At 39.2% G+C, this 21825-nt stretch overlaps 1 protein-coding gene across 1 annotated transcript in view; it reads left to right on the plus strand.

Moving 5' to 3' along the window:
* The window catches only part of DNAJC11 (DnaJ heat shock protein family (Hsp40) member C11), a 524045-nt gene that overhangs the window by 343617 nt on the left and 158603 nt on the right, over nucleotides 1-21825 (plus strand). Inside the window, exon 5 of the mRNA XM_053690381.1 lies at nucleotides 18919-19047. Coding sequence (XP_053546356.1) covers nucleotides 18919-19047 — 129 coding nt within the window. The remainder of the gene's footprint in view (nucleotides 1-18918; nucleotides 19048-21825) is intronic.

A 21825-nucleotide genomic window follows, 5' to 3' on the forward strand; every position in this document is an offset into this window, starting at 1 on the left:
TAAGGTCAAAAAACGGGCTAGGCCGAGGGCCCATACAAGGTGGGGGGGTTCTTTCAGAAGACCCCCAGACAGCAAAGATACTAGCGGAGGACATTGTGGTGAATCTGAGCAACCACATACTGACTCCGATTGAACACCAAATCCTTAATAAATTACTGTCTTTTATCCCCACCTGTCGATCGGACAGTTTTGGCCTCTATGTGGATCACCAATGCTTTCAACGACAACTTCAACTTAAAGAAAGATTTCAGGGACAAGAAACCGAGATGGAACAGTTCCGTAGGAAGTCTACCTTTGACCCAGGCTCTCAAAACGCGAGCATACGGACATATGCACGCCTAATACAATCAGGCATGGAACAGACCATCGAGGAAAACAGGAACAGCACCTTCAACAACCTCAACAAGGAAGAAAGACTTGCCCTCAAACAACTTACAGAGGATGACACAATCATCATCAGAGAGGCGGACAAGGGAGGTGCTTTGGTCCTCCTAAACTATTGTGATTATAGGACTGAGATCCTGAGCCAACTAGATGATACACTTACCTACTCCAGACTACCAGGGGACCCTACTACCAAATACAAGAAAGAAGTCGACTCCTATCTTATGGAACTATTGGAACTTAATGTTCTCAACCAATGGACTATGGATTTCCTGTTGGTAGGTCACCCAAGAATCCCTATTTTATATACCCTACCGAAGATTCACAAAAGTATGTATAATCCTCCGGGCAGACTGATCGTGTCGGCTGTGGGTTCTCTCTTACAACCCATAGCACGCTTTGTGGATTTCTTTCTACAACGACTAGTCAGGGACATGAACAGTTTTCTAAGAGACTCATCAATGCTGTTGGAACAATTGTCTACTATTCCATGCACAGAGGAGGACCTACTGGTGACCTTGGATGTCACCAGTCTTTACACCGTGATACCCCATACTGACAGGATTCAGGCTACTAGACAACATCTTATGAAATATCCTTATGTGGGGCCTCAAGTGGAGGTATTAATACAGCTGATGGAATTTTGCCTGAAAACCAACTACTTTTAAATTTGAAAAGCAATTTTTTCTCCAACTACAAGGGACAGCCAATGTGGCCCCTTCATATGCCAACTTGTATATGGCTTAATTCAAAACTAGTGAGACAGACTTATTGAAGGACCAGCGAATAAAATTCTATAAACGTTACATAGATGATTTACTGCTCATCTGGAGTGGTCCAGAGGAAGATCTACTTCACTGGCATGAACAACTCAACACAACATCTGTGGCTTTAAAATTCAAAATGCAGTATTCTAGGGACTCCATAGATTTTCTGGATGTAAGACTGTTTAAAGACACACAAAAACTACACTCAACTCTCTTCCGGAAGGAAACGGACAGAAACTCTCTACTACATTATACGTCCTGTCATCCACCGGCACTCAAGTGCGTCTTACCAAAATCCCAATTACAGCGTGTCATACGGAACAATTCAATGGAATCAAATAAGGAAATACAATTACTTGAAAAGGAGAACAGATTCATGCAAAGAGGTTATCCCCCAAAACTCCTTAAGACTCAGAGACAAATACTGGCAGGAACACAAGATGCCACCAGGATGACACAGGGGGAAGAAAGGATGACCTTCATGACCACATATACAGGTGACAAGCAACAAATCAACAAACGCCTACATGACAACTGGCATGTCATCACCACGGATCCAGCGTTACCCTTCAAACAGATGGCCCCTCCAAGAATTGAGTTCAGATGGTCAAGATCTCTAAGGGACATTTTGGTTAAGACTGACCCGATTAGGAGCTACAATAAAGGTACCTTGCTTAATCTGGAAAAGAAAGGGGTTTTCCGCTGCATAGGCTGCACCACGTGTAATGGCCTCATTCCAGGCCAATACTTCACTCATCCACACAAACGGCAGAAGTTCTTCCACAAATATAGACTGACATGCACCACTACCCATATTGTCTATCTATTACACTGTATTTGTGGGCTTTTTTATGTGGGAAAAACTTTGGATGACTTACGCACAAGGATGGCGAACCATCGGTCTGGAAAGGAACCTCGGACCAACCAGTGGCACGTCATTTTTTGGACCATAACCATACGGTTAAGGACTTAAAGTGCACAATCATTGACCATGTACCTTCACTGACAAGGGGCGGTGACAAAAATATCCAGTTGCTGAGGAGAGAGGCACGATGGATTTTTGTCTTGGACACTCTCATCACCAAGGGACTAAATACCCATCTGGATTGGCAGGTGTGTTTGTAAATGACCATTTCCTGCTTTGCCCCTATATTTTTGTTTAGCTTATCTTATGTTTAATGTAATAATTGATTCGTATTCAATCATGTATCCTGTCATATGCTTCTCTGTAGCTCACAGACTTGTTCATTTGGTCAGGTGCCTCACTATTTTGTCTGTTTACTACTGTTTAGCATTTACTAGACTTTGGACACAATGTATTCCTATCTCAGATTTTTTGGTTCCACTGCCTCGGTTACTATACTGTCTATATACTGCAATATCCTGTTGTTCCGTGATTTGCATTGAGGCTTTGGGCTACACACAATGTTTGGCCCTCTCACAGTCTATGCAATGTGACCTGGCTGCTCTTAAATGCTACTCACAGGGGTATGGCCCCCTATATATGGGACTGACACACCGGGTATTTTGCTGTACATTTTACAGTTTGTTTTAAACCTTAGAGATTCTCCCTGATAACTATGGACACAGGTCTGACTCATGTTTGGCTTTGTGTTTTACTATACTTAATAGTTGGATACGCTTCACGACTGACACCCCCTGAACAGGCAGTTTTACTGTTACCCCTATCCACATAGTACATTCCTAGCATATTCAACTATTACGATTACTATTACAACTGTGGATTTCATGATGATAGGCTGGCCATAGCTCTAATGCGGAATTTTTAGCACGTTAGCGACATATAATAGACTTTATTGATATACGGATAATGGCTTTGTACCATTGCCTTGGCAACAGACACACTCTGATTGGCTCCCCTGCTCACACTGGTTCCCGGTAATACACATCTGGCCTCTCACCGGTTGTTGCAATCACTCCTGCTGGACTTAGATACAAATCTGAGGTAGGCTCTATTGAAACTATACATATCGAGACTACTGCTTTTCTTTATATATAACCCATATGATGTTGTGGTGTGACAGGCTCATTTGTTTGGCTGCAATTTGCTTATCGGTTAGGTTGGTCCTTCTTTGTCCCCTATATGGCTCTATTACGGTTATTTACACTTGCATGGTTATTTACACTTGCATGTACATTTAAGCCACCATGAAGGCTTGCTCTTTGTTTGCTTACACGGATCGGTTCGTACACGGAACATTCCTAACCGTCTGAAATGGTTTGTTTTCCGTTGCTATGACAATGGGCCCTCTCATTTGGCTTCACTGTACATCGGTTACATTGTTTCACGGTTTTTTATATACACTGCCAATGGCTATTTTCTAGCTGATACATTTTGTACATTTTGCTTATTTTGTTTATAAATTGATGACCACATGCTTGATACTTTGGGTCCCACATCGCAATTGTTTATTACACTGTTTACTATACTGTATATTATACTGTATGTTTCATGCTCACATTTGTTAACTGATGTATGATCATTTAGGACAGGATGTGCCTGATTAACACTAGTTTTTCTAGATTTTCTGTTCTATGTATGTATTTAACCCTTGCTGTAACTTACTAGATTGTATACAGATCCTGAATATATTATGCTTACTCTACAGATCTGGGGGTTTATGAGGATCCTATTTTCCTATAGGACACGCTATATTATTTAGATGTTTTTATTTATGTACTTAACCTTGTAAAATACATTCTGTCTGACTGTACTCCTGCTGTACCATGTTTTGCATATATGTTGGTATTTTTTTCATGTTATGTTTTGACCGTTCACACTCGTTGCTAGGGATGGTGATGTCACCAAGTGGGTGGCATCCTTCCCTGGAGAGCGCGTGATTGGATGGTCTTTCACTTACAAGGATGTCTGGTGTTGGTATTTGCACACTTGTTTTTTTGTATGTCTGAGGAAGGGGCTAAACCCCCGAAAACGTTCACAACTTAGGAAATAAACTTTTGAAAAGTCCTGGTGAGTGCACTCTTCTTTTGCTTCTATATACAATAGATAGATAGATAGATAGATAGATAGATAGATAGATAGATATAGATACATACAGACAGACATTCATACACTATTTGGCCAAAAATATTTTGGAGTCTGGAATTTGTGTTTATTCTGCCAAAAGAGCATTTGTGGTCAGGCATCCCTTTACGAATTAAACAAAAAAAAAAAAAGAAAAATAACAAACCACACTTGCCTTTTGCTTCTTACATTGTATCTGGTTAGGCAAGCGAATTGTTTTTATGTAAGGTAACTATTTTCAGAACCTTTTATTTCCTTTCGAATTCTGAATTAAGCAATGATTAGAATTTTAAACTGATAGGTCCAGTTGATTTTACCATGATCAATAAATTTAAATGTGCAAGACTGAGTATTGTTAATGCTTTCACATCTGCAGTGAATGGAGAAATACTCAATCTGTAATTTGCTCCAATTTTAAGTAACTGGATGTTAAGTGCAGTTTTGTTTCCCTTCTCAAAGATGGTATTGTGTATGCTAAGATTAACAATATGTCAACAGGTCCTTGACCTCGTACTAATGACTTCTCAAGTTTATGCTGTTATTCTGGTCCCTCAAAAGCAGTTTCAGTTCCTACGGAGTATTCATATTTTGCCATGGAAAGAACAGACTGTTTTTACTATATTGTTAAAAAAAAAAATATAGCAAATAATCAGTTCAGGGTTTCTCTCCATGGGGAAAAGGGTTTACATGCCCTTAAACTTGGAAAAAGATTGGCAGCTAATTTCTGTGTCTTTTTGCAATCACTCTCTGTACTTTAAGATGCTTTTAAGGAGAGAATAGCCCCCGGGATACAGGCAGAATATATTTAAGTTTTGTTTGAGCTGAAGTTTAACCTGATAAAGTGCAAAAACTTAAACAAACTGTACATTTGGGACGTATAATCGTTAAGTTTTAAAATATACACTTTTTTTTCAATGAAATGTACAGTTTAAACAATTATATATATTTTTTTCTTCCTGTCGGGCAAGATAGATATATCTCCATTCTACTCTAAGAAATAGCAAATGCATATGCCAATATCGAGGGAATTATTCAAGGTTCATTTATCTCTGTGCCAGCAGGGATTTAGTAAGTATATGGTGCGTGTTTTCTTAGACTTGTGGAAAGTGACGAATTCTTAAACATGTGACTTTTTTTTCCCAAACGCAGTGAGCCCTTGATAGTTACTCTCTTGATAATTAAAAATAACATCCTTATTTTCGGTAAAATGTAAACTTATTCATTAATAGTATTAACTATAATGTTGTGATGTTAAAACCAAAGTTCCCAAATTATTTTAGACATTCCAATGGAAAAATGATGTGCACTATATTGTTACCCTTTATTCTTATCATTTATTTGTAGAGCACTAATAGATTCCACAGCGCCCTAGCTAATTATGTGTTTAACCCCCAAAGGGTTAAAGGGACAGTCAAGTATAAATTAAACTTTCATTATTCAGATAGGACTTTTAATTTTAATCGACTTTCCAATTTACTTTTATCATCAAATTTGTTTTTTTCTCTTGGTATTCTTAGTTTAAACTAAACATAGGTAGGCTCATATGCTAATTTCTAAGCCTTTGAGGGCTTCCTCTTATCACATGCTTTTTAAATCTCTTTTCAACACAAAGAGACAGAAAGTACACGTGGGCCTTATAGATAACACTGTGTTCAGGCACAGGGGGTTATTTAAGATCTAGCACAACACAATGCTAACTGCAAGACAATAGATAATAAACAGTTACAGTCATGTGATCAGGGGGCTGGAAGAAGGTTCCTAGATACAAGGTAATCACAGAGGTAAAAAGTGTATTAATATAACTGTGTTGGTTATGCAAAACTGGGAAATGGGTAATAAAGGGATTATCTATCTTTTAAAACAACAATAATTTTATGGTTGACTGTCCCTTTAACCACATATGTAAAGGCGCATTGGGGGGGGTGCATGCATTAAAGCTTCGGAGCAAAATGCAGCTGGTGATTGGTTGGTTTTATAGCTGCTGATCCTTATGCTGCTCACCAGCAGTTAGAATGTCCCTTTAAGGTTTTGCACAGCCATAACAGATATACATTTGTGTGGTCCTGTTTGAAACAATGTTTTAGAATTGACAGTTTATGGTATATACCTTTATTAAAATACATGGAAGTGGATTTCATGCCCCTTTATTTAGTGCTATAAACATGTTTGGTTAAGGTGAAAAGGTTTCCTTCAATAGTGAAAGACGGAGTGCTGCAGATTAAATGATACTGGAGAACGCTCTGGTTTTAGTATTTTATGGTAAGTTAAAGTTGAAACAGAGAGACTTTAAAATCAATTTAAAACTTTTACAATCCCTAAAAATTATATAGTTTTAAAAGAAAAGTTCTAGTTTACTTATATTATCAAATGTTATACTTTATATGGGTATCCTTTGTTAAATCTTAGCTTCTGTTCATGAGTGCATACTGAGGTACGCTCATAAGTGTGCACATCTCTTGAGCACTATGTGGCAGCAGTGTGTGTAGCACTAGCAATGTTCTACAAGGACCCTGAAGAGGGGCATTTACAGTGCAGTAGCTTCAGTCACCCCGTGGTAAATCCCTATGGCAGTGTTTCTTAAGTCCACTCCTCTAGGGACCCTAAAAGGGCAAATTTGAAGGATTTCCCTACCTGAGCACAGCTGAGACGGTCTTAACGATTAACCCCTTAATGACCGGACCATTTTTAAATTTTCTTACCCTTAATGACAATGGCTATTTTTACATTTCTGCAGTGTTTGCGTTTAGCTGTAATTTTCCTCTTACTCGTTTACTGTACCCACACATATTATATACCGTTTTTCTCGTCATTAAATGGACTTTCTAAAGATACCATTATTTTCATCATATCTTATAATTTACTAATATATATATATATATATATATATATATATATATATATATATATATATATATATATATATATTAATTACTAAATATAAAAAATGGAAAAAAACACACTTTTTCTAACTTTGACCCCCAAAATCTGTTACACATCTACAATCACCAAAAAACACCCATGCAAAATAGTTTATACATTTTGTCCTGAGTTTAGAAATACCCAATGTTTACACGTTCTTTGCTTTTTTTGCAATTTATAGGGCAATAAATACAAGTAGCACTTTGCTATTTCCAAACCACTTTTCTCCAACATAGGTGTGTCCGGTCCACGGCGTCATCCTTACTTGTGGGATATTCTCTTCCCCAACAGGAAATGGCAAAGAGCCCAGCAAAGCTGGTCACATGATCCCTCCTAGGCTCCGCCTACCCCAGTCATTCTCTTTGCCGTTGTACAGGCAACATCTCCACGGAGATGGCTTAGAGTTTTTTAGTGTTTAACTGTAGTTTTTCATTATTCAATCAAGAGTTTGTTATTTTCAAATAGTGCTGGTATGTACTATTTACTCAGAAACAGAAAAGAGATGAAGAATTCTGTTTGTATGAGGAAAATGATTTTAGCAACCGTAACTAAAATCCATGGCTGTTCCACACAGGACTGTTGAGAGCAATTAACTTCAGTTGGGGGAACAGTTTGCAGTCCCTTGCTGCTTGAGGTATGACACATTCTAACAAGACGATGTAATGCTGGAAGCTGTCATTTTCCCTATGGGATCCGGTAAGCCATGTTTATTACGATTGTAAATAAGGGCTTCACAAGGGCTTATTTAAACTGTAGACTTTTTCTGGGCTAAATCGATTGATTATTAACACATATTTAGCCTTGAGGAATCATTTTATCTGGGTATTTTGATATAATAATATCGGCAGGCACTGTTTTAGACACCTTATTCTTTAGGGGCTTTCCCCAAGCATAGGCAGAGTCTCATTTTCGCGCCGGTGTTGCGCACTTGTTTTTGAGAGGCATGGCATGCAGTCGCATGTGAGAGGAGCTCTGATACTTATAAAAGACTTCTGAAGGCGTCATTTGGTATCGTATTCCCCTTTGGGTTTGGTTGGGTCTCAGCAAAGCAGATACCAGGGACTGTAAAGGGGTTTAAAGCTTAAAACGGCTCCGGTTCCGTTATTTTAAGGGTTAAAGCTTCCAAAATTAGTGTGCAATATTTTCAAGGCTTTAAGACGCTGTGGTGAAAATTTGGTGAATTTTGAACAATTCCTTCATGTTTTTTCGCAATTGCAGTAATAAAGTGTGTTCAGTTTAAAATTTAAAGTGACAGTAACGGTTTTATTTGAAAACGTTTTTTGTACTTTCTGATCAAGTTTATGCCTGTTTAACATGTCTGAACTACCAGATAGACTGTGTTCTGAATGTGGGGAAGCCAGAATTCCTATTCATTTAAATAAATGTGATTTATGTGATAATGACAATGATGCCCAAGATGATTCCTCAAGTGAGGGGAGTAAGCATGGTACTGCATCATTCCCTCCTTCGTCTACACGAGTCTTGCCCACTCAGGAGGCCCCTAGTACATCTAGCGCGCCAATACTCCTTACTATGCAACAATTAACGGCTGTAATGGATAATTCTGTCAAAAACATTTTAGCCAAAATGGACCCTTGTCAGCGTAAGCGTGGCTGCTCTGTTTTAGTTACTGAAGAGCATGACGACGCTGATATTAATATCTCTGAAGGGCCCCTAACCCAATCTGAGGGGGCCAGGGAGGTTTTGTCTGAGGGAGAAATTACTGATTTAGGGAACATTTCTCAGCAGGCTGAATCTGATGTGATTACATTTAAATTTAAATTGGAACATCTCCGCATTTTGCTTAAGGAGGTATTATCCACTCTGGATGATTGTGAAAATTTAGTCATCCCAGAGAAACTATGTAAAATGGACAAGTTCCTAGAGGTGCCGGGGCTCCCAGAAGCTTTTCCTATACCCAAGCGGGTGGCGGACATTGTTAATAAAGAATGGGAAAGGCCCGGTATTCCTTTCGTCCCTCCCCCCATATTTAAAAAATTGTTTCCTATGGTCGACCCCAGAAAGGACTTATGGCAGTCAGTCCCCAAGGTCGAGGGAGCGGTTTCTACTTTAAACAAACGCACCACTATTCCCATAGAGGATAGTTGTGCTTTCAAAGATCCTATGGATAAAAAATTAGAAGGTTTGCTTAAAAAGATGTTTGTTCAGCAGGGTTACCTTCTACAACCCATTTCATGCATTGTCCCTGTCACTACAGCCGCATATTTCTGGTTTGATGAACTGCTTAAGGTGCTCGATAGTGACTCTCCTCCTTATGAGGAGATTATGGACAGAATCAATGCTCTCAAATTGGCTAATTCTTTCACTCTAGACGCCTCTTTGCAATTGGCTAAGTTAGCGGCTAAGAACTCTGGGTTTGCTATTGTGGCGCGCAGAGCGCTTTGGTTGAAATCTTGGTCGGCTGATGCGTCTTCCAAGAACAAGCTACTAAACATTCCTTTCAAGGGGAAAACGCTGTTTGGTCCTGACTTGAAAGAGATTATCTCTGATATCACTGGGGGTAAGGGCCACGCCCTTCCTCAGGATCGGCCTTTCAAGGCAAAAAATAGACCTAATTTTCGTCCCTTTCGTAAAAACGGACCAGCCCAAGGTGCTACGTCCTCTAAGCAAGAGGGTAATACTTCTCAGGCCAAGCCAGCTTGGAGACCAATGCAAGGCTGGAACAAGGGAAAGCAGGCCAAGAAACCTGCCACTGCTACCAAGACAGCATGAAATATTGGCCCCCGATCCGGGGCCGGATCTGGTGGGGGGCAGACTCTCTCTCTTCGCTCAGGCTTGGGCAAGAGATGTTCTGGATCCTTGGGCGCTAGAAATAGTCTCCCAGGGTTATCTTCTGGAATTCAAGGGACTTCCCCCAAGGGGGAGGTTCCACAGGTCGCAGTTGTCTTCAGACCACATAAAAAGACAGGCGTTCTTACATTGTGTAGAAGACCTGTTAAAAATGGGAGTGATTCATCCTGTTCCATTAAGAGAACAAGGGATGGGGTTCTACTCCAATCTGTTCATAGTTCCCAAAAAAGAGGGAACGTTCAGACCAATCCTAGATCTCAAGATCTTAAACAAATTTCTCAAGGTCCCATCGTTCAAGATGGAAACCATTCGAACTATCCTTCCTTCCATCCAGGAAGGTCAATTCATGACCACGGTGGATTTAAAGGATGCGTATCTACATATTCCTATCCACAAGGAACATCATCGGTTCCTAAGGTTTGCATTCCTGGACAAACATTACCAGTTCGTGGCGCTTCCTTTCGGATTAGCCACTGCTCCAAGGATTTTCACAAAGGTACTAGGGTCCCTTCTAGCGGTGCTAAGACCAAGGGGCATTGTAGTAGTACCTTACCTGGACGACATTCTGATTCAAGCGTCGTCCCTTCCTCAAGCAAAGGCTCACACGGACATTGTCCTGGCCTTTCTCAGATCTCACGGCTGGAAAGTGAACGTGGAAAAGAGTTCTCTATCCCCGTCAACAAGGGTTCCCTTCTTGGGAACAATTATAGACTCCTTAGAAATGAGGATCTTTCTAACAGAGGCCAGAAAAACAAAGCTTCTGGACTCTTGTCGGATACTTCATTCCGTTCCTCTTCCTTCCATAGCTCAGTGCATGGAAGTGATCGGTTTGATGGTGGCGGCGATGGACATAGTTCCTTTTGCGCGCATTCATCTAAGACCATTACAACTGTGCATGCTCAGTCAGTGGAATGGGGACTATACAGACTTGTCTCCGAAGATACAAGTAAATCAGAGGACCAGAGACTCACTCCGTTGGTGGCTGTCCCTGGACAATCTGTCTCAAGGGATGATGTTCCACAGACCAGAGTGGGTCATTGTCACGACCGACGCCAGTCTGATAGGCTGGGGCGCGGTCTGGGGATCCCTGAAAGCTCAGGGTCTTTGGTCTCGGGAAGAATCTCTTCTACCGATAAATATTCTGGAACTGAGAGCGATATTCAATGCTCTCCAGGCCTGGCCCCAGCTTGCGAGGACCAGGTTCATACGGTTTCAATCAGACAACATGACGACTGTTGCGTACATCAACCATCAGGGGGGAACAAGAAGTTCCCTAGCGATGGAAGAAGTAACCAAAATTATTCTTTGGGCGGAGTCTCACTCCTGCCACCTGTCTGCTATCCACATCCCAGGAGTGGAAAATTGGGAAGCGGATTTTCTGAGTCGGCAGACATTGCATCCGGGGGAGTGGGAACTCCATCCGGAAATCTTTGCCCAAGTCACTCACCTGTGGGGCATTCCAGACATGGATCTGATGGCCTCTCGTCAGAACTTCAAAGTTCCTTGCTACGGGGCCAGATCCAGGGATCCCAAGGCGGCTCTAGTGGATGCACTAGTAGCACCTTGGACCTTCAAACTAGCTTATGTGTTCCCGCCATTTCCTCTCATCCCCAGGCTGATAGCCAGGATCAAGCAGGAGAGGGCGTCGGTGATCTTGATAGCTCCTGCGTGGCCACGCAGGACTTGGTATGCAGATCTGGTGAATATGTCATCGGCTCCATCTTGGAAGCTACCTTTGAGACGAGACCTTCTTGTTCAGGGTCCGTTCGAACATCCGACTCTGGTTTCACTCCAGCTGACTGCTTGGAGATTGAACGCTTGATTTTATCGAAGCGAGGATTCTCAGATTCTGTTATCGATACTCTGGTTCAGGCCAGAAAGCCTGTGACTAGAAAGATTTACCACAAAATTTGGAAAAAATATATCTGTTGGTGTGAATCTAAAGGATTCCCTTGGGACAAGGTTAAGATTCCTAGGATTCTATCCTTCCTTCAAGAAGGATTGGACAAAGGATTATCTGCAAGTTCCCTGAAGGGACAGATTTCTGCCTTGTCGGTATTACTTCACAAAAAGCTGGCAGCTGTGCCAGATGTTCAAGCCTTTGTTCAGGCTCTGGTTAGAATCAAGCCTGTTTACAAACCTTTGACTCCTCCTTGGAGTCTCAATTTAGTTCTTTCAGTTCTTCAGGGGGTTCCGTTTGAACCCTTACATTCCGTTGATATTAAGTTATTATCTTGGAAAGTTTTGTTTTTAGTTGCGATTTCTTCTGCTAGAAGAGTCTCAGAATTATCTGCTCTGCAGTGTTCTCCTCCTTATCTGGTGTTCCATGCAGATAAGGTGGTTTTACGTACTAAACCTGGTTTTCTTCCAAAAGTTGTTTCTAACAAAAACATTAACCAGGAGATTATCGTACCTTCTCTGTGTCCAAAACCAGTTTCAAAGAAGGAACGTTTGTTGCACAATTTGGATGTTGTTCGCGCTCTAAAATTCTATTTAGATGCTACAAAGGATTTTAGACAAACATCTTCCTTGTTTGTTGTTTATTCAGGTAAAAGGAGAGGTCAAAAAGCAACTTCTACCTCTCTCTCTTTTTGGATTAAAAGCATCATCAGATTGGCTTACGAGACTGCCGGACGGCAGCCTCCCGAAAGAATCACAGCTCATTCCACTAGGGCTGTGGCTTCCACATGGGCCTTCAAGAACGAGGCTTCTGTTGATCAGATATGTAGGGCAGCGACTTGGTCTTCACTGCACACTTTTACCAAATTTTACAAGTTTGATACTTTTGCTTCTTCTGAGGCTATTTTTGGGAGAAAGGTTTTGCAAGCCGTGGTGCCTTCCATTTAGGTGACCTGATTTGCTCCCTCCCTTCATCCGTGTCCTAAAGCTTTGGTATTGGTTCCCACAAGTAAGGATGACGCCGTGGACCGGACACACCTATGTTGGAGAAAACAGAATTTATGTTTACCTGATAAATTTCTTTCTCCAACGGTGTGTCCGGTCCACGGCCCGCCCTGGTTTTTTTAATCAGGTCTGATATTTTATTTTCTTTAACTACAGTCACCACGGTACCATATGGTTTCTCCTATGCAAATATTCCTCCTTAACGTCGGTCGAATGACTGGGGTAGGCGGAGCCTAGGAGGGATCATGTGACCAGCTTTGCTGGGCTCTTTGCCATTTCCTGTTGGGGAAGAGAATATCCCACAAGTAAGGATGACGCCGTGGACCGGACACACCGTTGGAGAAAGAAATTTATCAGGTAAACATAAATTCTGTTTTTTTCAAAATTAGCGCTAGTTACTTTGGAACCCTGATATCTGTCAGGAATACCTGAATATCCCTTAACATGTATATATTTTGTTTTAGAAGACATCCCAAAGTATTGATCTAGGCCCATTTTGGTATATTTCATGCCAACATTTCACCGCCAAATGCGATAAAAAAAAAAAAGTTCACTTTTTCACAAATTTTGTCACAAACTTTAGGTTTCCCACTGAAATTATTTACAAACAGCTTCTCTGGGATCCCCTTTGTTCGGAAATAGCAGACTTATATGGCTTTGGCGTTGCTTTTTGGTAATTAGAAGGCCGCTAAATGCTGCTGCGCACCACACGGGAATTATGCCCAGCAGTGAAGGGGTTAAATTAGGTAGCTTGTAGGGAGCTTGCAGGGTTAATTTTAGAGATCAGCCTCCCACCTGACACATCCCACCCCCTGATCCCTCCCAAACAGCTCTCTTCCCTACCGCACCCCACAATTGTTCCCGCCATCTTAAGTACTGGCAGAAAGTCTGCCAGTACTAAATAAGAGTTAAATAAAAAAATAAAAAATTTTAAATAAAAATAATAAAATATTTTAGTTGTGATGGACCCCTGCCTTAGCTTCAACCTCCCTGATCCCCCCTCCAGCTCTCTAACCCTCTCCCCTACCTAATTACCGCCATCTTGGGTACTGGCAGCTGTCTGCCAGTACCCAGTTTGGCCCCACAAACCAAAGTATTTAAATTTTATTTATAACTTTTATTTTTATTTTGAATTATTTCTGTAGTGTAGCAGCCCCCCCACAATACCCCCACCCCCTCCCCCTCCCAGATCCTTTTATATGTAAAGAAAAAATATTAACTTTTTTTTCCCCTTCCTTACTTCATTGGTGTCAGTGTGGCTAATGTGTGCACGTGCACGCGCGCCCCGTGCAAGCGCGCCCCCGTGCACGCGCGCACACGCTCCCTCCTCCCACCCAGACAACGGCACCATTGCTACCGGTGCAGAGAGGGCCACAGAGTGGCTCTCTCTGCATCGGAGTCTTGTAAAGGGGTATTGCAGGATGCCTCCATATCGAGGCATCACTGCAATACCCTCAGAGCTGCTGGAAGTGATTGTGATCACTTCCAGCACTCTGTTAGACAACTGACGTACCAGGTACATCTATTGTCATTAACAGTTAGTTTTTGCATGACGTACCTGGTACGTCAGTTGTCATTAAGGGGTTAATCTAGTGATCAGCCTTAGACGGGAAATACTTTATATATTTTATGTAAGGGCTTCTTAAAGGGATACACAACCCAAACATTTTCTTTTGTGATTCAGACAGAATCCAATTTACTACTTATATCAAATTTGCTTCGTTCCCATGATGATCTGTGTTGAAGAGATACCTAGGTAGGCATCTGGATCACTACATGGCAGGAAATAGTGCTGTCATCTAGTGTTCTTGCAAATAGATAACATTCTTGCAAAACTGCTGCCATATAGTGCTCTAGAAATGGGTCATCTCTTAAGCTTATGTTCCTGCTTTACCTAAAGAACAAAGAAAAATTGATAATAGAAGTGAATTTGAAAGTTGTTTCAAAACAAATGCTCTATCTGAATCATTAAATAGAAATTTTGATTTTCATATCCCTTTACGGAATGGAACCGAGGACACTGCCCTATGGAAAAGTAAGTTAATGAACATGACAGTTGTATAGCTAGAAGCACTGTTTAATAAAGAAGATGGCTTAAACACAAACTGTTAGTGTATTTGAGTTGTAGACTACTAAACAGTGCGTAATAGTAAGTAAAGGCAGAGCTGTGGGTGTCACTCAGCACTGCCTGCTGCCTCCTCCCTCTACAGGTTACTTATATAATATTGCTACACACATCACTGCCACATAGTGCTCAAAAAACTCACAAATCCAATATCCCCTTAAGGAAAGAGACTATGGGGCCCATTTATCAAGCTCTGGATGGAGCTTGAGGTCCCGTGTTTCTGGTGAGCCTGTAGGCTCGCCAGAAACAGAAGTTATGAAGCAGCGGTCTAAAGACCGCTGCTCCATAACCTGTCTGCCTGCTCTGAGCATGCGGACAGACATCGCCGGAATTCAACCCTATCGAGTACAATCGGGTTGATTGACACCTCCCTGCTGGCGGCCAATCTGCACGGGGCGGCGTTGCACCAGCAGCTCACAAGAGCTGCTGGTGCAATGCTGAATACGGAGAGCGTATTGCTCTCCGCATTCAGCGAAGTCTGGCAGACCTGATCCGCACTGTCGGCCAGACCTTTGATAAATATCCCCCAAGTTAAAACCAAAAAGGCCAAGAGAGAAAGCAATTGCAATCAAAATGTCCAGAAAAAAATATGTATAGAAATGTATATACCATTTACTGGTTGACTGTTCCCCTTCAAGATTTGACAGCTGTTTTTAATTCACCTAAATGTACATACAATGTGTACAGTAGTTTTTTATGTAAAAAGGTTATTACATATCCTTTAAAGGGGAGCTAAAATTAAAATTAAACTTGTATTATTCAGATAAAGCTTGCAATTTAAAAAAAACACTTTGCTTCTATTATCAAACTTGATTTGTTCTTATGGTATCCTTTGTTGATGAGTAAACCCAAGTGAGCTCAGGAGCGTGCATGTGTTGTTAAAACTTTATATCACTAGTTTAGGCAACAATGTATATCAGTGCTGCCTTATGGTGCACAAACTGCGTGCACACTGCAGAATGCTTTCATGGAAAGGATCTTCAACAAGAGAAAAAGTAGATTTAATTTGTCTTTTTTATACACTGTATAAACCATGAAAGTTTAATTTCGACTTTCATATCTCTTTAATAAACTATATCTGTATTTTATAATCAAATACAATAAGTTAAATAAAGAGACATTAAACACTTTGAGATGGTAGTATAAAAAGAAAAATTGTATATGTAAAAAAAAAACTCTGCAATATGCTTTCATCATTTATTTTGTCCCCTTTTCCTGTAATTCCATTCTGAAGTTGTGAGCTTTTCAGTTCCCGTTAGAAATGGAAGTGCAGAACACTGTTATTTTACACACAGTCATTGGCTGCACACTCAAGTGACCTATTTATAACTGTTACTAATTGGCCACAGCAGAGAGGGTAACCTAAGTTACAACATTGCAGCTCCCATTGTTTTATAGACATTAAAACTTTACACTAATGTTGTCACTATTTAAATAACTAATGAAACTTAAAAAATACATCTACATGTTATTCTCAGACTAATCTTTTCTTTGAATGCATCATTCTATGTAGCATTTATTTAATGGTTAATGTCCCTTTTAAGGACCATTAAATACAGTAGAATTGCAAATTTAGCAAATTCATAATAAAAACACAATGTAATAGCACTTGTTTTCTGACAAATTTGAAATTTCTGCCATTTCCCTGTCCCCAGTATCATGTGACAGCCATCAGCGAATCACAGAAAGTGTGCATGTAAAAAGACTGTGCACAATTTGATAAAAGAAGTTGGAATTATTTTTTTCAAGATTACTTGCTTTATCTGAAATATTGGGGCTTTTAGTTTCCCTTTGTATATATTTTGTAAGAATGTATTTTTAAAGGAAACAAAAAATTTTGTTTTGGTAAAAAGTGCTTACAATTAAATCCCATTTATGCAGTCTGATTTTTACACTTCGAAAACTTTAAGCTAACTTCGTGAACTACTTACGGTGAATAATGACCTCGCCCACATGATTTCCAAAACCAAAGAAGAAGATATAATGAATACAAATTGAAATGCGAATTCCCTCTTGTACTTATTGCCAGCTTGTAAACTGTACACAGCACTAACAAAATACAGGAGAGGTCTAGTCTGGTTATCATTCCTTGAAAAATATCCTATAAATAATCTGCTTAATCACGGAAAGTAGACTACATGGATTAATTTGGGTATAACATTTGTCATAATTGAATCTCGTGGGAAGGTATGTGATAGATTGTTAACCTTTTCTTTTTTTTTGTACGCTTGGAGCATCATCTAAAAGGCCAAAACCACTGTAAAATTGAGGAAAGCAATACCATTAGACTGCATGGCACTGTAATGTGCTGTGTACATTCCCTTGGCTGCAAAGTTAATCAGTTGACTGGATTTAGTGCGCCTCATTTCTTTTAATAGCTGGTGCTTTGCTGATCCATCTCTCTCTCTCTCTTATCTGACTTTTTTCTCTCCTCCTCACTTTGCTTTAAAGTCAGAAGTCATTTAGCAATGTGTCTCTCTGCAGCGCCTATCATGAGAGCCGGGCATGCCTAGATTCTAATAAGAATGATCGGATAGCCACTGAACTCTTGCTTTGGATTGTAACTCTGCTGGCAGAGATGTGTAGCCTTGTCATTCATGTCTGGGAGACAAAAAAAATAAATAAATCACACGTTTTCCTTTTTATTTACCCCTTTTATAAGTAGCCAATTAATGCAAGGGAGGAGTTAAACTGTAAGGTTCCATAACAGGTTTGTTTATGTGCAGTAACAAAAACACTCTGTAATTTACATTTAGTTATTTTGCCCATTTTTTCTGTATTTTAATTACAGAATTGTGTTTTTTGCTGCCGCCCCAGAGAGGATGGGGTAATTCTTGCAGCATTCTGGACTGGGACCCTGTTACATGTCACAGAAAGATTGCAAGATCAGTACAGAAGAGGTCATTTATATCTGTCAACAGCAACAGAGATGCTTAAAGGGACAGTCAAGTCAAAATTAAACTTATGATTCAGATAGGACATGCAATTTTAACTTTCTAATTTATTTTTATCATCAAATTTGCTTTGTTCTCTCTGTAATACGGTATTCTTTGTTGAAAGTTTAACCTAGGTAGGCTTATATGGTAATTTCTAAGCCCTTGAAGGCCGCCTCTTATTTCATGCATTTTGACAGTTTTTCACAGTTAGACAGTGCTAGATCCTGTGTGCTATATAGATAACATTGTACTCCTGTGAATTTATTTACAATTCAGCACTGATTGGCTGAAATGCAAGACTGTCAAAAGATCTGAAATAAGGGGGGCAGTTTACAGAGACTTAGATACAAGGTAATCAGAGGTTGAAAAGTACATGAATATTACTGTGTTGGTTATGCAAAACTAGGGAATGGATAATAAAGGGACTATCTATCTTTTTAAACCATAACAATTTTGTTGTAGACTGTCCCTTTAAGGGATTTTCATGGAGCATCACTTGAGCTGCAAAACATTGCTATATTTTTGTTTAAAAAATATTTTTAAAGTACTGTAAAACATCTGTATTGTACACATATCTTTTTTAATGGGTAATTGTTGACACAAACACACACACAAACATTATATATATGTATATATATATATATATATATATATATCGGTCTATCCCTAATATATACAGTATATACGTATATACAGTATATACGTGTATATATATATACATATATATATATATGTATAAATGCTCTAACACAGAAAAGCATTTTCTTGGTACTTTTATGCCTCTTTAAGAAGCAAAATTACTTTTAGAAAACATTGCTTTTTCTAAACTACTTACTAGATTAGTAAAAGGAATTTCTCTACACAAGGGAAGTGCTGAATACATTATATTCCGCATCTGTTGACACATGCAGTCAAGTGATTTGATTAATTTGAAGACTATTGATATTTCGAGATGATTGCATCTTTTATTATACCATGTTCTTATTGGTACCTGAATATTTTTCTTTTGCTCTGTTTCTTTCCCAGGGGACAATTAGTGTTGGTATAGATGCCTCAGAACTGTTTGATCGTTATGATGAAGATTTCGAAGATTTGCCAGGAAGTGGTTTTCCCCAGATTGAAATTAATCGAATGCACATTTCCCAGTCTATTGAGGTAACTCTTTGCTAATGCTTTTCCATAGAAAAAAAAATAAATTTGCAAGGCAAAGCAGCACAAAGATGCATCAAGGATTAAGTTGCTTACATTTTATTTTTATTTACTAACCTCTCATCTTTATTTATAAAGGGATACAATTACAGTATTAACTTAAATGGCGATTCATCTGCATGTTAAATAAAAAGGTTTGTCCAACCCAAAACACAGGGCCACAGTGTAGTCTTACATTGTTTTCAGTGTATTCCTAATCGTCTACCACTCCCCATTTGCAATACATTAAAGGGACAGGAAACCCCACATTGTTTTTTCATGATTTGGATAGAACATTCAATTTTAAATAACTTTCCAATTTACATCTATTATTAAATTTGCTTCATTCTCTTGTTATCCTTTTTCTAAAAGAACAGCATTGCACTACTGGCAGCTGGCTGAACACATCTAGTTAGCCAATCACAAGAGACAAATGTGTGCAGGCACTAATCAGCAGCTACCTCCCACTAGTGTAGGATACGTGCGTATTATTTTTCAACAAGGGATACCAAGAAAACAAAGCACATTTGAAAATAGAAGTGCATTTAAAAGTTTCTTAAAATGACATGCTCTATCTGAATCATGCAAGTTTAATTTTGACGTTCATATCCCTTTAAGTACTAATTTTTTCTGAAAATTGCTTCTCCCTTTAAAGGAAAATTAAACTAAGGATTTAACAATGCATATTATTGTATTTATGTACATTTATTATTTATTTTGATGCCTTTTTCGGTAAAATAAATCTCAAAATTGTGCTTGTTCCTAAGGCTGCCACAACTGATTGGTACGATTGCTCATAAAAATAGTTGTCGATGAATCTCATTATCTATTAGGTGGTCTGCGATTAGTTGGTCAGTTGCGTGGCACCAGCTGCTTCACTCCGATGTGCAAAAAAAAAAAAATTCTATCAGATTAATCGTCTAATTATTATCTGATTTAATTAATTGTATAGAAAAAAAATAATAAATACCATTTTTTTTGCACAATACCATGTACAGAAGTTAAAGGGACACTGAACCCAATTTTTTTCTTTCGTGATTCAGATAGAGCATGCAATTTTAAGCAACTTTCTAATTTACTCCTATTATCAAATTATTTTCATTCTCTTGGTATCTTTATTTGAAATGCAAGAATGTAAGTTTAGATGCCAGCCCATTTTTGGTGAATAACCTGTGTTGTTCTTGCTGATTGGTGGGTAAATTCACCCACCAATAAACAAGTGCTTTCCATGGCACTGAACCAAAAAAATAGCTTAGATGCCTTCTTTTTCAAATAAAGAAAGCAAGAGAACGAAGAAAAATTGATAATAGGAGTAAATTAGAAAGTTGTTTAAAATTGCATGCTCTATCTGAATCACAAAAGAAAAAATTTGGGTTCAGTGTCCCTTTAATTGAAGTGAAGCTGCAGGTGCCGCACAACTGACCAACTAATCGCAGACCACCTTATAGATAATGAGATTCGTTGACTAATCTTTCTGATTAGTTGTTGCATCCCTACTTGTTACACTATCTCCAAGTAGTGCTTGGGTTAATAATCTTATTTGTGAATTAGTGTGTTACCCCCTCCATCACATCATTTCTGTAGTTATTTGTCCTCTTAAAGGCATATGAACCCCCAAAAAAATATTTTGTGATTCAGAGCACACAATTTAAAAAGTTTTTTTTTTTTTTTTTTTGAGAAATTTCAAAGATTGTTTCCATTACTCTGCCCACTGCTGTATTATGTGACAGCCATCAGCCAATTACAGACTCATATACATCTCTTGCACATGCTCAGTAGGAGCTGGTGCCTCAGAAAGTGTGAATATAAAAAGACTGTGCACAAATTGATAATGGAAGTAAATTGGAAAGTCTTTTGAAATTGCATCCTCTTTCTCAGGGTTCTTCAAACGTTTTTTTCCCGCAAGAGTCAGTGCCATGATACCATGTACGTTTGCGACCCTATTTGTATGCTTTGTCTGAAAAATTCTGAAGTAATATACAAGATAGCTGCAATTTTTCACAAAGTGACTAAATTGTGTGCATTTCCTGTTTGTAGTCAAGCCTGAAAGTGTTGTGAAAGGTAATAACACACACACACTCATACAACATACAACACACACACTCATACAACATACAACACACACACACTCTCATACAACATACAACACACACACACACACACTCTCATACAACATACAGCAAACACACACACACACTCTCATACAACATACAGCACACACACTCTCATACAACATACAACACACACACTCTCATACAACATACAACACACACACTCTCATACAACATACAACACACACACACTCTCATACAACATACATCACACACACACTCTCATATAATACACACACACACACACTCATAGAATACACACACACTCTCTCATACAACACACACACCCTCATACAACACACACACCCTCATACAATGCACCCACACACTCTCATACAATACACACACTCTCATACAATACACACACTCTCATACAATACACACACACGCATACAATACACACACACTCTCATACAATACACACACACTCTCATACAATACACACACTCTCATACAATACACACACACTCATACAATACACACACACTCATACAATACACACACACTCATACAATACACACACACTCATACAATACACACACACGCATACAATACACACACACACGCATACAATACACACACACTCTCATACAATACACACACACTCTCATACAATACACACACTCTCATACAA

Source organism: Bombina bombina, chromosome 8 (genome assembly GCF_027579735.1).
Source record: "Bombina bombina isolate aBomBom1 chromosome 8, aBomBom1.pri, whole genome shotgun sequence".
NCBI classification, from domain to species: domain Eukaryota; kingdom Metazoa; phylum Chordata; class Amphibia; order Anura; family Bombinatoridae; genus Bombina; species Bombina bombina.